Source organism: Hyaena hyaena, unplaced genomic scaffold (assembly GCF_003009895.1).
Source record: "Hyaena hyaena isolate Hyena2069 unplaced genomic scaffold, ASM300989v1 scaffold_341, whole genome shotgun sequence".
Taxonomy (NCBI): Eukaryota; Metazoa; Chordata; class Mammalia; order Carnivora; family Hyaenidae; genus Hyaena; species Hyaena hyaena.
This window is the reverse complement of record NW_024080973.1, coordinates 1,476,022-1,492,395: the sequence shown is the minus strand read 5'-3', so window position 1 is coordinate 1,492,395 and position 16,374 is coordinate 1,476,022. Positions and strand designations below refer to the sequence as shown.

The 16,374-nt window shown below is 41.1% G+C and overlaps 1 protein-coding gene across 1 annotated transcript in view; it reads left to right on the top strand.

Moving 5' to 3' along the window:
• PGM5 (phosphoglucomutase 5) overlaps positions 1–16,374 on the top strand; it is a 193,063-nt gene that overhangs the window by 16,002 nt on the left and 160,687 nt on the right. Inside the window, exons 2-4 of the mRNA XM_039249521.1 lie at positions 3,835–3,997; positions 11,023–11,169; positions 14,406–14,531. Coding sequence (XP_039105452.1) covers positions 3,835–3,997; positions 11,023–11,169; positions 14,406–14,531 — 436 coding nt within the window. The remainder of the gene's footprint in view (positions 1–3,834; positions 3,998–11,022; positions 11,170–14,405; positions 14,532–16,374) is intronic.

Here is a 16,374-nt window from a genome sequence, read left to right as displayed (position 1 = left end):
CCCGTGCTCACGGGCACCGAGTCTGTAGAAGAGGAACTAGGCAGAGGAGGTAGATCTGTTTTTCACCGTTCTGAGCCCAGAAGGCACATGCGTTGCTTCTGTTTCCATCCTCACGTTCGTTTATCACCTGTTGTGAAATGAGTCGTGTGGGCACCTTAGATGTAAGGGTGGTCTGGGAAATGTAGCCCCGGGCTGGGGGCTGGGGGGCAGGTGCTCCTCAATGACAAGTCTGTCCCAGGGAAGGGGATCATAACTTTTTGTGGACTCCGAACCAGCTCTTCCACAACTGCACAACCTTGGTAATGATCCTTTAAAATGGCCGAGGAATATTCCATCCATTGGTACATCACGCTTTATTCGACAGGACCTTCATTATTTATCTTTCCGTGTTTATAAAGATTGTTTTTAACTGTGTCACTTCAAATGAGTACCACTGTAGGAATTATCTGCACACACATTCCTCTTCCCCCGTTAAAGATTGTTTCTTTAATGAGCAATCCTAAAAGCTGGGAGAGACAGAAATTCATGAACAAAGGTTACAGATATTTTTCAGAGTCATGAATCTGCAGACTTATTCCTTGAGGGCAGTGACTAAACTGAAGTGATTGTTGTATCTGCAGGGTCTTTGATGTCACTTGTTTCACGGTAACATGCAATACAATGAGTTGAATAACTAAATACATTTTAACAAGAGCACGTGGACCATAATTCATTATGACTCTGGATAACAATTTGAGTGTAATTATTGTCTTGTGTTTTCCCGTCTTGATAAATGACACCATCACTCATTGTTATTGCAGGTAAAAATCTGGGAGTGGATTCGTCCCCTTGCTGCCCCTTGTATTGGTTGTTCATTGCTGTGCAGGAAATTAGGACACCACTTATGGCCCAAAATGATAATGAATATTTATTTTGCTCACAGTTATAGAGGTTGTTTTCACATGGGGACTCTTATGAGGCCACAGTCACATACTGGTGGGGGCTTTGTCATGAAAGGTTTGACAGTGATTGGTGGATCCACTGCAAGATGACCCCCTCGCACAGCTGTCTCTGAGTAATTGACCCTGGGACAGGAACCCAGATAGAAGGAGGCAGGCATGTGAATATCTGGGCAAGAGTGTTCTAAGCTGAGGATGGAGCAAAGACAAAGGCTCTGATCATGCCTGCTGGGTCTGAGGAATGGTAACCCAGCCAGTGTGGCGAGAGCAGAGGAGGGGGAGAGCGGAGGGGCGTCAGGTAGTGCAGAGCCTTATAGATTATGATGACAACCTGGGCTGTGCTTCGGGTTGGCACAAAAGTCATTGAAATGGTTTGCTGACATGATCTGACTTGCTTTTTAAAAAGGTCCTTTGGACTGCTCATTCCGTGATCTTACCTTTCTTTTTTAAAAAAAGTTTATTTATGCTCTGCATTCAGCGTGGGGTCTAACGCGCGGCTCCATCTCGTGACAGTGAGATAGCCATGATCTGAGCGAAAGCAAGAGTCAGACACTTAACCAGCTGAGCCACCCAGGCGCCCCTGAGTCTGTGACCTTTTGAAATGTAAATGGTATCACATCACTCCCACTGCTTACAGCCCTTCTAGGAAATCCCTTGGCCCCCCCACCCCCGCTCTTATTATTGTCATGTTTATTGTTATTATTGAAATTGACACCCCATTATTCTCATCACAGAACTCTGCTGATTTCCTTCCTACTCCGTATCTGACTAGTAAATATTATTATTTGGCTTTTTTGTTTATGATCTGTCTCCTCCACTTGAAAGTATGTACTTTGGGGATTTTGTGGGTCTTTCCATACTGAATTTTCCCAGGACTGCCTTGTTCTTGGAGCTCTTGTGTTTGTTCTTTGCACATTTTTTTCTGTATCTTCCCTCATTGTTGTATTTGGTCAGTGACGTACTTCTAGCAATGCCAGAGTTAGTGTCGGGGTAATTTTGGTGCTGGGCTGGGTGCTGGAGGTTGCCTTGGCTTGTGGGCTACAGCAATACTTCTCAAACTTTAATGGACAAATGAATGGGCTGGAAGGAGAGGAGAGGATCTTGTTAACTATGTACTGATTCTTCTTCTGTGGGTCTTGAGTAGACCTTGAGGTTTGCATTGCTACCAAGCACACGGGTGGTGCCCATGGTGCTGGTCCCTTGAGTAACAAGGGAATTTGATCACCAAGTTCAACTGAACATTGAAATCACCTGTATTGCCTTAAAGACTATGAAGCCTTGGCATACTCTTAGATATGCCAGTTTAATCAGTCTGAGATGTGGTCTGAATATTGGTAATTTTAAGGCTTCCTCAGGGATTCTGAGTTGTCGTAACATTTGAGAACCACTGGATTGGATGGCACTGGTCTCTATTTTAAGACAAAGCATACTGAGCAATACTCTATGGGCTCTGTGGCTTTCTTTTTTAAAATTCAGTTTGGTAGCTACAGAAAGACTCTGGCCACACCCATGGATGACTTCCAGATCTCTGCCTCACATGACCAGATCGTTTCTCCAGTGTCCCCAGCACAAGCTGTCAGTGGCAGAAATAAAATTCTTGCATTTATAAGAATGGTTGCTTTGAGTGCATTTAAATACACCTGCTGACAACAAGGCTACATGAAGCCAGGCCTCTTCTGTCTGAGCTTGTGCTGAGGCAGAGAGAGGGAGGGGGTGAAGCAGAGAAGCACTCCATTTCTTTTTGCTTGTAATTTCTAGCATGTTCACGTGCAGAGTTTCTAAGCCAGTAACGAACTAAGAACCTCTTGTGCAGTTCATTCTAATCCTTTGGTCATCAGAAGTGGAGGGGCACATGGACCCCAATGTTTATAGCCATGCTATCAACAATAGCCAAATTAGGGAAAGAGCCCAAATGTCCATCAACTGACAAATGGATAAAGAAGACGTGGTTTATATATACAATAGAATACGACTTGGCAATGAGAAAGAATGAAATCCTGCCATTTACAAGAACGTGGAGGAACTGGAGGGCATTATGCTGAGTGAGATAAGTCAGTCAGAGAAAGACAGATATCATATGTTTTCACTCATATGTGGAACTTGAGAAGCTCAATGGAGGACCTTTCGGGAAGGGAAGGGGAAAAAATCGTTTTAAACAGAGAGGAAGGCAAACCGTAAGAGACTCTTGAATGTGGAGAACAAACTGAGGGTTAATGGGGGTGCGGGAGGGGAGAAATGGGTGATGGACATTGAGGGATCCCACTTGTTGGGATGAACACTGGGTGTTGTATGTTAGCAATGAACCATGAGAATCTACCCACTAAACCAAGAGCATGCTGTCTACAGTGTATGTTAGCCAACTTGACAATAAATTATATATATATATACACATATATATTAAAAAAGTGGATGTTTTGGGGCGCCTGGGTGGCTCAGTCGGTTAAGCATCTGACTTTGGCTCAGGTCATGATCTCACGGTTCGTGGGTTCGAGCCCCGTGTCGGGCTCTGTGCTGACAGCCGGCTCAGAGCCTGGAGCCTGTTTCAGTCTGTGACTCCCTCTCTCTCTGACCCTCCCCTGCTCACGCTGTCTCTCTTCCTCTCTCAGAAATAAATAAAACATTTAAAAAAAAAAGTGGATGTTTCAAACTACTAAAAATCAATGAGGCAAATCCAATTTACAGCTTAGTTGACTGCCAGATGTGGGTGCCCCAAATGGTATTGGAGACACTGGGCCGGAGAGACAGTGCCAGAGCTCTCCTTTACCCCTAACCCCAAAGCCCACTCAGTTCCTTTTGCAAGTGATTTACTGTGTTTTCACTGAGCCTGGCACACTTCCCATTGAAATGCCTTTGATTCCATGTAACTGGATTGATTCTTTTTCCTTGGCCGATCTAGATTGGACGACTGATTATTGGACAGAATGGCATCTTGTCAACACCTGCTGTTTCCTGCATTATCAGGAAGATCAAGGCAGCTGGTGGAATCATTCTAACAGCCAGCCACTGCCCTGGAGGCCCAGGGGGAGAGTTTGGAGTGAAGTTCAATGTTGCCAATGGAGGTATGTAGTTTAGAAGATACCTTAATCTTCACAATTTCTGTCTTCTCACCGTTATTGTAGTCTTACAGTGACTCTCTGATGGTAGACAAACAAGGTGGAGAGGAAGTGGTTCAGAAAGTTCCAGTGAGGTGCCTGCCTTAGGGTTCTCCAGAGTAACACAACCAGTAGGCTATAAAGAGATTTATTACAAGGAATTGGCTGGGTTCCGGTTTAATATGGCAACGTAGTAATATCTGGTACTCCCCTCCTCCCTTGGACACACAGGATCTACAAATATATGGAACAATTTCCGCTGGAAAAAAACCCTGAAAATGAGCAGAGCAAGCCCTTTATACAGGGCAAATGAGAGGGAAACCACATCAAAGTGGGTACGAGAGGCTGGGACAGAAACTCACCACCGGTGAAATGACCCACCCTCTGGAGAGAACGAAAACCTAGAGCTTCTCTCTGAGGAAAGGAGGGTTCATACTCTACATTGGGCATCCCGCCTTTTAAGGCTGGCACCTGAGAGATGAGCCCCACCCCCAACATCTGGCTTTGAAGACCGACTGGCTTGTGCCCTTGACCCTCAAGGCTATGACCAACTGAGGGATGACTCTTCTTTTTTTAATGTTTATTTCTGAGAAAGAGAGAGAGAGAGAGAGAGAGAGTTTCTGAAGTGGGCTCTGTGCTGATGACAGAAAGCCTGATGTGGGGCTCAAACCCATGAACCCTGAGATCATGACCTGAGCCTAAGTCAGAGGCTTAAACAACTGAGCCACCCAGGTGCCCTGAAGGATGGTTCTTAAAGGGCCTACACAAGGGGTGCATGGGTGGCTCAGTCAGTTAAGTGTCTGACTTAAGCCTGGGTCATGATCTCACAGTTTGTGAATTTGAGCCCTGGGTTGGGCTTTGTGCTGACAGCTCAGAACCTTGAACCTGCTTCAGATTCTGTGTCTCCCTCTCTCTCTGCCCCTCCCCTGCTTGCACTCTGTTTCTCTCTCTTTCAGAAATAAATAAACATAAAACAAACAAACAAACAAAGAAACCCAAAAGGGCCTACACACAGCCACACCTGCCCCGGGGCTCAGCGAGAGAGTTGGCTCATGAGATCATAGAGGCTGAAAAATCTGGAGCCCTGGAGACCCAGGAGAGGAATGGCAGAGTCCTAGTCTGAGTCCAGAGGCCTGAAAAACTGCACAACTGATGGTGGAAGTTACAGTCCAGACCAGGTTCAAAGGCAGGAGAGAACCAGTGTCTCAGGTTGGAGCCGGACAAAGAGAGTGGCTGCTCCCTTACTCAGCCTCTTGTTCCGTTCGGGCTTGAAGCGGGCTGAATGAGGCCGCGTGCAGGGGGCGAGGGTACTTTCTTTTACTCAGTCTCCTGGATGCAAATCTTCTCCAGAAACACCCTTACGGACACACCCGGAATAAGGTTTAACCAAATATCTGGGCACCCTGGGCCCAATCAGGTTGACATATAAAACACAGGATCACAACGCTCGACGTGGTACAACCACAAAGTGGCCTAATGAGATCTTGAACCCATTTGGTGTTTCGGTCCTCTGTACTCCTTAGTGCAGTCAAATGGTTGAATAATTGATGCTTATCTGATGTGGAAGGGCTCTGGATTTGAAAGCAGGAACTTTGAATCATTTAGACCATTCCTGTCATTCTACATACAGATGAACAAATCAAATCCTCAAGAGGCTGTTACTTGTTCAAGTTCACATGGCTGCTCAAGGCCAGACATATGAGTTTTTAGCGTAACTCGTACATTTCCTCTTTCCCATAGTGTTGACTTTGTCTCACTGAAATGCTTATGATCATTTCACTTTTTCTTATGCTTACACTTACAGCAATTTATACAGCTCCAATGTATTTGGAGGTCTTTGTGGGGTGGTTAATGTATGTAGGGATGAATTAGAAAAAAAATGTAAACATCTATAAAGTTAAGGAGGATAATAAATGAGTAGCCTGTGTCCATTATTTGTTTTTCCATCTGCACGTTTTTCCCCCTAAAGTATTTTAAGGTAAATTATAGCATGAAGACATTTTATACTAGATATTTCTGAATACATCTCTTCAAAAGAAAGACCTATTCCCACATAACGACATTATCACGCCTAACAAAAATAACACTAATTCCCCAGCATCCTTTAAAACCTCATCTATACCAGGGGCACCTGGGTGGCTTAGTTGGTTAAGCGTCCGACTTTCGCTTGGGTCATGATCTCGCGGTTCGTGGGTTCGAGCCCCGCGTCGGGCTCTGTGCTGACTGCCGGCTCAGAGCCTGGAGCCTGTTTCAGAGTCTGTGACTCCCTCTCTCTCTGACCCTCCCTTGGTCACGCTGCCCTCTTTCTCCTAGAAATAAATAAAACATTAAAAAATTTTTTTTAAACCTCATCTATACTGAAATTTTTCCAGTTGCTTCCAAAATATTATTTATAGCTGTTTCATCCTAGAACGGGATTCATCGCAGAACCATGCAATTCATCTGCTTGTCAAGTCTCTAAATTTTAATCTAGAACCCTGAGTCTGCTTTACTAGGTAGGTAGGAGCTGAATTTTAACCCACAGCAGTTACTTTTATGAATTGTTTCTGGCCCTGGCCAGGAATTCTGAAGGCAATATTTTTTCATTTCCCCTGCCTTACAACCATTTGGGACATTATCCAAACAAAGGAACATCACTCACATCAAGTGTTTAAAAAAACAAACAGACAAACAAACAAACAAACAAGGGTGCCTGGGTGACTCAGTCGGTTAAGCGTCAGACTACGGCTCAGGTCGTGATCTCACAGTCTGTGGGTTCCAGCCCCACATCGGTCTCTGTGCTGACAGCTCAGAGCCTAGAGCCTGCTTAGGATTCTGTGTCTCCCTGTCTCTCTGCCCCTTCCCCACTCACACTCAGTCTCTCTCTCTCTCTCTCTCAAAAATAAAGAAACATTAAAACAAATTTTAAAAAAAGAAATAAAAAAACAAAGAAACCGACAAAAAACCGTATGAAGTATTCCATGATAGGAGGAACTCTCTGTCATTAAAATCACACCTAGGACCACAGCTAGTCTTGGAGCAGGTACTGAGAATTTCAGGAAAAAACAGGCAATATTCCGGTATTCTATACACTGTTAACACAGGAAATCAAATGGGCTCAGAAAATGGCAATTTGTAGAGAAATGTGATATCTGTTGCCAAACTAAGCAATGAATTTCAAGTAAGCACCTGGAATTTATATTTGATTTCATATCTTGCAAGAACACCTCAGTCATCTCTGTGGCATCCTGTGAGGCCTAAGGGGAGAAGATATTACTTAAATATCCATTTTGTAGACTAAATTACAGGAGGAAATGAGACCTACTCAGCCATAGAAGGAGGGGATTGAATTTATCATTTCGCCTTTGACTGTATTGAAAGTCCCTCTTTTATACTTAATGCTTCATATTTCCGTGTCTTGGCATTATTAATGAAGCTCACATTCCCGATGGCGTAGAGAGATTCAGCTGGTTTCTTCCCACTCAAAGTAGAATAAATTTTGCCATACGTTCTTTTTCAGAACAGGCATTCATTTCTTTTCATTGTGTGTCATATAGATAACATTTTTATGGAATTAGTGGGCACATTCAGGGAAATGGGACACATCTGGAACTATGTTGCTTTTATTTTATTTTGTTTTGTTTTATTTTGTGTTTATTTACTTATTTTGAGAGAGGGAGGAGGGGCAGTTAGAGAGGGATAGAGAGAATCCCGAGGAGGCTCCACGCTCAGTGCAGAGCCTGACATGGACTTGAACTCATTACTATGAGATCATGACCTGAGCTGAAATCACTATGCGTAACTAACTGAGCCATCCAGGCGTCCCTGGAACTACGTTGCTTTTAAAACGGATTTAGAGGACAGGACCATTCTGAGCATGTTTTTAAGTATAGGGGAAGATGCTAGAGAGGAAATGGAATCAATAATAAAAGTACTGGATTTTTTTTTTAATCTTACAATGTCCGGGGTGCCATACTCACACCTTTACGTGCATTATCTCATTTAATCCTCCTAACAACCCGATGAAGTGACTGAAGAATAAAATGGTTTTAAAAAGTTGACCAATGTCACAGAATTAGTAAGCTGTGACACTCAGTCAGAGCCTAGATTCAGGGAGAAGGCAGAACATTTGAATAAGAAGGCAAGGAATGGGGAAAGAAGCAACCCTGAGGGGTGCAGAAAGTAAGTTTGGGGAAATAGCTCCTAGATCTATTAAAAAAGAAAGAAGAAAGATTGCCTGCTAAGATCATGAGACAAGGATAAAGAAGGGACTTGGAACATATTTTGTAAAAGGTACTCTGGGAAATTTGTTGAGAATTCATGGGAAGTTGTGATGGTTAGCAGCCTCATTCTTAGAGGCAGCCAGTCAGTGTTAGTTTGTGACTGCCTCCAGCACCATGTGAGAGTCTGGGAATGGCAGCAGTGGGGGAAGGTGACAGCAATGTCCCAGGGTTGGGGAATGGCAGTGTGGGCGTGGCACAGCCTCGTGAGGGCTTGAACTTGTTACGGGAGTCTGAGCTGACATTGGACTCTTAGGATTCAAAATCCAGCCTCAGTTAATTACCAGTGATGGGACCTTGGTTAAGGGTCTCCCCCTCTTCAAATTTCATTTTCCTTATTTGGAAAATGAGGATAATAATAATTCTTCATCTGCTTTTTGTGAGTGCTCAATTACATAGAAAGTATGAAACGTGGTATATGTAAGTTTCAGTAAATGTTGGCATATGTTATCATGCTAACAAAGGTATGGCTCAAATGGTGGACCAGTGGGTCTTGCCTGGGATAAGAGACCACTGAAACTAGAATGGACCAATAGCCTGTGATTATTCAAGTGATGACGAGCATCAGTATAGGAATGAGCAGGTTCAACAGAGGTACAGAGTAGGGTGGCTGGCAGATAAGGAGTTTGTGGGTTGAGGACATTCCAATTTGATAGTTTTGAAGGACTTCAAGCGACAACAATACTTAAGATATGACTCTGCCAGCCATTGACTAAAATGAAGAGGGAAAGTCATTGGAGTAAAAGATGTCAAGGAACTGGGAAGTTGTCACTGGCTGTAGAGGTTGTTGATGAACTGTGGGGGTCACAACACGAGTGGCTGATTGGCATCATAGAAAACCAACATTCTAGAAGTTGTTTCACCTTTGGAAATTAGCGTGCTTTGTCATCACGATTCAGACTTTTCAAAAATGAGCGACCTAGCCGAAGAACACAATATGGAGCCTGGGAAGCAGGGCGATATGAATTGTCTAAGCTGACAATCATAAAAACCGTAAAAACTAGACAAGGCTATTTTCGGTTTGAAGTTTTGCGAGAGGATAAAAAATGATGAGGAGTGAAGAAGGAGGGCCATGCTTTTCTTTCTTTGTAGTCTTTACGTTTCCCGTAGGACAAGGAACTATGGGAAAAATCGATGAGGCTCTCTTTCCCACGCACTGGAATGCAGCTATTGCTATTCCTTTATTGTTAAAACAACTTCCTTGAGGTATAATTGATATACAAAAAAATATATTGCACACATTCAATGGGTACAATTTGATGTGTTTGGATGCTATTCCTTTTTATATGTTCCATGAACATTTATTGGGAAGCAAAAGCAGTGCTATGCTTTAAGGCAGCACTATCTAATAGAAATACATGGTGCTTCAGAGATGATTTTAAACTTTCTAGATGCCATGTAAAAAAAGCAAAATCAAAAGATGAAATGAATAATGCAGTTTAAAACTAATATACTGAAAATATCATTTTAGCATATCACTATAAAAAATTAACTGCATCTATTACATTTTTTTCGGTGAACTCTTCAAAATTGGACATGTATTTTACAATGACAACACAGACCGATTTTGCTAGCCACACTTCAAATGCTCGATAGCCACATATCGCTAGTGGCTCCTGTACTGGACAGTGTGGTTCTAAAGATTGGGATAGAAAAGAAATTATTTCTTGATTTCTGTTCAACTGAAAGTTACACTGTGGTTGGGTAATTCATACAGAATCTATTTATTGTCTATCTCACTATCATTTATATTTTAGATCTCTCGATGTACTCATTTGATTTCCAAGCCTGTCATAAAAAGCCTCAAGTGCGTTGTATTATGATATAAAGCTTAAAATGAAAAGAAAAACAAAAGGAGTGCAAGTTGTTGATTTTCCATTCATTTAGAGTGTATCACAACCTAATTGTCCTCTCAGTCTTATAAGGAAATGGATCACATATTTTTGTTTAAACCTCATTTCATTTTGTTAGAAAAAATTTTAAGTTTATTTATTTATTTTGAGAGAGACAGAGTGAGTGGGGGAGGGGGGCAGTGAAAGAGGGAGGCAGAGACTCTCAAGCAGGCTCTCCTGCCACCACAAAGCCTCATGCGGTGCTTGAACCCACGAAACCATGAGATCAGGACTTGAGCCCAAACCAAGAGTCAGATGCTTAACTGACTGAGTCATTCAGACACCCCATTTAAATCTCATTTTAAAAACTTGGGAGTCACTAGGGAGTGTGTGTGGGTGTGTGTGGGGGGAAATAGTTGACCCTGGGAAGCTCCTGCCTCAACACGGCAGCCAACCTGAGAGTAGAAGTCATACTCTCTTTCTTTAGGTGCACTTTGGAGGCTGCAGTTTAAATCTGGGATCCCTCACTTAGGTCAAGTGCATATTCTCTTGGTGTCTCATATCCTGAATAAAGCTGATTACATAACCGGGTCTCCCCAGCAGGTGTGAAACTATTTTTAGGGAAGATGTATCATTGCTGAGAAGTGGATTCAGACAAACAAACATGTGGGTCATTAGCCTATGTAGAACAGGTGAGGCTGACCCAATTTTCTCCATCATGGATGAATACCGCGTCAGGAGAACGGAGGCTAATTGAACTGTGAACAGTTTGTCCATTGTTTGGATAACAAATGCATCTTTCTTTCGCTTGGTGGTGGAGGAGATAACATTTCTCTGATTGAAGTTGCAGACACTTTTAAAAAACTTTTATTTTTGGTGGTGCGCTACTTTCACACGTTAGGTCCTGCACCAGATGTGGTCTCCGACAAAATCTATCAGATCAGCAAAACAATTGAGGAGTACGCCATATGTCCGGATCTTCGAATTGACCTGTCTCGGCTGGGAAGACAAGAATTTGACCTAGAGAACAAGTTCAAGCCGTTTAGAGGTAATAGATTATATTTTGAAAAAGCCAGAATATCTCCATGGGTTGGTGGTGACTCTCACTTCTGCAGGGGAAGGCACGCATTAAAGTCACTGGATTGTCCATTTTGGGATTGACCCTTGAGAAACAGATGAACCAAGACTGTGGTGCACAGGGAAGTGAGGGCAGCCAAGATATTCAGAACTGGCAACTTTCAAAAATGACTTTCTAAACTCTAGGTCACTTTCAGTGTGTACAAAAATAATGCCATGGCTGGCTCCCTTATAGCATTCCAAGAATAGTCTGTGAATTGCCAAAACATGTCTTCCCTTTTCTAATCAACTAAGGGGAAGATGCTGGAATATCTTAAACAGTTGAGAAGAGACTCAGCAAGGTAGTGGGGGTTATGAAAATTACCCATGGAAGGTAGGCATTTCTTTCCCAAGCCAGAACCATGCTGTTCAACTTGATTCAATGCACAAGTAATCACCTATTCTGTAGCAAGTACTATGTTAGGAGATTTTACAAAGGAGCTCAGTAAGTACTGAATGGAGTTAGGCAAAGAACAGAATGAAATTGCACCAAATACCCTATTCTGTAGAGTGACTAAAACTTCTGGAGTATTCAGATTATAACCTTTAATTTTTTGGATTAATACTGAACCATATAATATCGTTAATATCATATATATGCATATTATTATTCCCCTCTCTTTTATCCTATTGCTTTTGCCCAGAAGGTATACAATTAGCAATAAAGCCAACTGTTTACTCCTTTAGTGCCCCATGAGCTTAAGTACAGTTTGTGTTCAGATGTTACCCTTATTTGACAGTAATTTAACTTAGCTAAAAAGATTAAATACGTGACTCATAGTCACATGGCCTTTGAGGGACAGAGAAGACTTGAAATGGACTGTTGAGGGGTCCCACGTTAAGCTAACACGACTACCTTTTTCTTGAAGGATTTTGAGTCAATTGCTTGCTTAGCTAACCAGAAATTAATTGAAAGCCCTGTGATACTGGATATCATGGTGTCTCCTTTTATTAATCTCGCTGGGCGCATGCACATGTGCACACACACACTTGCTTGACTCCTATCAACGAGAGATATATTACGTGAAACAAAATGAGTTAAATACCCTTGTTTACATATATTTGGAAAAACTGGACAATGAGATGACTGGGAAAACCCAGGCATTACCAATCAGGAAGAACGTGTTATTGATTAACTGATTTTTGGTACCTTCACAATTTTTATAGTTGTTCAGGCGACCCCTGCATCTTTGGTGAGCTCAGAGTCAGGCAATTGCTCAGCCCCATTGCTTGTTTGAGGATTTTTCTAAAATGCTTTGGATACTGGGAAGTGGGGAGAAGAATCTCTTGGCTCACAAGAAGAATTTGGAGATAATTGTTTGGGATCATTTATGTGCTGTGTTCTTGTTGTTTTAAATGTTGAGCAGGGCTTGAGTTAATTGGAAACACATCATTCCTTGGCATTTCACCTTAAAGGGTCAAGAGCATGAACCATTTGATGTGAACTTTCAATCTTCACTAAATTCTACTTGATTCTTGTTTTTCACATTTCTGTTTACTATGTGTTATCGACTGTGAATACCAAGTATATTTGGGAAAGTGGTTCACAGATTGAAGAACCAGAATGAAATTGCCAAAAATATTCTCCTATATTGTAGAGTGAGTAAGACTTCTACTGTATTCAGGACATAACATTTTATTTTATAAATAATTATTTTTTTATTGTAATTAAATGTAAAATATACATATCATAAAGCTTAATATTTTAACCATTTATAGGTATATATTTCATATTGATTAATTCTTAACTTGTACAAATTAATATCCCCCTCATGTCAAAGGATTGATTTTTTAATGAACACAAAAAGTTACATTTTATATGAATGGGCACATTGATTATATATGAATGGGCACATTGTATATGAATGGGCACAATGACACACACTGATTGTTAAGTGCAAGGAAAAATATTTTTAGATTTGTATTTGACCAGATGATGAGATAGTTTCATATAAAATATTAAAATTCCATCCATTCGGAGCTCCTGGGTGGCTCAGTCAGTTGAGCATCTGACTTTGGCTCAAGCCATGATCTCACGGTTTGTGAGTTCGAGCCCTGCATTGGTCTTGCTGCTGTCTGCCTTCTGATCTTCAGAAGCTTGCTTCAGATCTTCTGTTCCCCTCCCTCTCTGTCCCGGCCCTGCTCACACTCTCTATCTCTCTCAAAAATAAATAAAACATTAAAAATATTTTTAAATTCCATCCGTTAAATTTTATACCTGGATTTACTGAAAATTATGAAAGATGGATTGGTAATATCTTACCAGGCTTAATATTTCAGAATTCCAAAGTAGTGTGTACTTGAGACATTTGAAGGACAATATCCATACATATTAAAATTTAAGTAGGAATTTAAAAGCAGGGCTTATGGACAAATTTCAGTGCCTAAAGAGTCAAATATTTACTCTTCCAGGAAAAGTACTTTCTCAGTATTAATTATATGCTGATGGCCAAGTCTGGAAAAAGTAATATATTTTGGGTTTTGTGTATCTGTCAAATAACTGAAAAAGACTTGTTTTGGATTCCTGGTCATTGGGTTGTACTAGACATTGAAGACCATTCGTGTTTAATGAGGATTTCTAAATATGTGGCATTCACCCTGAAATTGGTACTGGATTTGGCACACAAGAGACTTCATACAAACTCAGGAATATATCCTTCATCACCAGTTCCAACCCTGGATTTGGTGGTCACAATGGCATTTGGAAAATAGGGTTCACTGATGTCACTCCTTGATTTGTTTCAAGCCTGCTGAGTCATTCTTTGGCTCAGCCCCACAGGAGAGGCAGCAGGGTGTGCCAAGATGCTGCTTAGTGTTGAGGTGTGTGCATTTTTTGGGAAGGAGTTGGTAGGAGGATGGTGGGCTAAGGGGACATAGTTTTATCTTAACTACTTTATTTTGTGGTTGATTTTTCAATTGCAAAGAAGAATGTATAACTTGTATTATTTACACCCAATGATGACCTGAAAAGTCTGTAGTATTTTGATTGTGCCTTGATTTGTGACTTAGCCTACAAATGGACACGTGGCTTCCCACATGACGTGTACGGTTACGATGGAATTGTGATCAGAACTTTATGCTGTTAGGTTAGTTATTCTTTTTTTCACACTTCCAAGTAGACTTCATGAGTAGGGTCATTGATGTTTCCTTTTGCTTTCCTATCCTTAGTGGAAATAGTGGACCCAGTAGATATCTATCTCAATCTCCTTCGGACCATCTTTGACTTTAATGCCATCAAGAGTTTGCTGACGGGACCTGGCCATCTGAAGATCCGAGTTGATGCAATGCACGGAGGTAAGTTCATGGTCCTTTCCCAATTGGTGGACAAGAAATGTTAAAGAGACCTCTACCCATGTTGGGTTTCTGAAATTATGAGGAAGATTGGATTCATAGATATTCACACGATGTGTGTATATTCAGGTATTTGGAATGCTCTGAAAACTTGAGTTCTAACTTCTCTCTTTTTTTTTCTTTAGTTTTTTTTTAAATATCATTTTTAAGTGAAGTGTAATTGACACACAATGTTACAGTAGTTTCAGGTGTACAACAGAGTGATTTGATAGCTCTATATATTATGCTCTGCTCACCACAAGTAAAGCTACCATCTGTCTCCATACAACGCCATTAGGATACCGTTGACTACATTCCCTATGCTGTATCTTTCATCCGCATGACTTATTCATTCCAAAATTGGAAGTCTGGCTCTCCTGCTCCCCTTTACCCATTTTGCCCATTCCCCTATCTCCCTTCCCTCTGGCAGTTTCTCTCTTTTGATGCAAATGAAGATAGTTGTGAACAAATGAGTTAGAGGCGATGGCTCTTCAAGTGTGGAATGGATCGTTAACTGTAGGCATTAAAAAATATATTTTGATCAATGTACATGCAGTTTAAACAGTCAAGTAGTTCAAAGTTTATTATGAAAAAACTCTACCTCCAACTTCCCCCAGTTCCCTATAGAGGCAACTTTTAAAAAAATATTTTTAAGCTTTTTTTGTTTCTTTGTTTAGATATTTATCTTCCTATTAAATACTATGAATATATTGCTCCTTGTTGAGTTTCAGTCTGGGCATTCCTGACTTTAATACCATGGAAGATGATGTGGTAGTTCTTTTTCACCCTTTCTACTCACTAAATCCAAGCACACTTCCTTCAACTAATTAGATCATCATTTTGGTAAGATCGGCATCCAGCGTCTACAATATCATAATCTTGCCATGCAAAGTACCGTAAATATATTTTCTTACAGCACAACTTTTTAATCTCCTTTGTCTTGTTCTCTCTTTGCTTAGTTTTCACTAGCTACATTTACCACTCTTAACCCCCATACTCTCCCAGGGTTTAAATCTTCTCACTTCTGGTTCCTGCAGATCTCTGATCTGCTCCACTCTGTACTAGTTCCTCTCTGAGTTGTTATCATTATCATTCTAGTGATTCTCTTTACCCCTTCTCATGTTGACGCTCCTATTTCCAGACCCTTTGTCTTCCATTTTTGTGATTTACTTCTTTGTTTTGGAGGAACACATTCTCCTTGCCCTCAAGGGATATTTGTCTGGATATAGAAATTTAAGATGGATATTATTTTCCTTCAGAAGTTTGAGGGCCTTGCTCCACTGGCTTATAGCCAGTTGTATTGAATTTGAGAAGTCGGATGCTATTCTGATTTTTAATCCATGGTATGAAATCTTTTGTTTTTCTTTTCTGGAGGCTTTTAGGGCTTTTGGCTTATCAGTATCCCTACCTTTTGCGCTGATGAATCTTAGCATGGGATTATTTTCCTCTGCTGTGCTGGGTGCTTGGGAGATCCTCTTAATCTGGAAATTTGTCCTTTAATTCTGTGATTTTCTTAAATTATTTCTTGAATGATTTCCTTTATTATTTTCTCTTTCCTTTCCTTCCAGAATGGTTATTGTTTAGGTACTGGACCTAAGGACTGATCCTTTAGTTATTCTGTTCTCTCCTCTGTACCTCCCCCTCCTCATTTTCCTTTCTTTGTTTTGTGCTTTTTTCTGGGAGATTTCCTCAACTTTTTTGCTAAGCCCTCCCGTGAAGTTTTTCAGTTCCACAATCTGAATTATTATTATTAATGATTATTTCTAATTTCCCAAAGCTTATTTTTTCTTTTCCAAATAATCTCTTT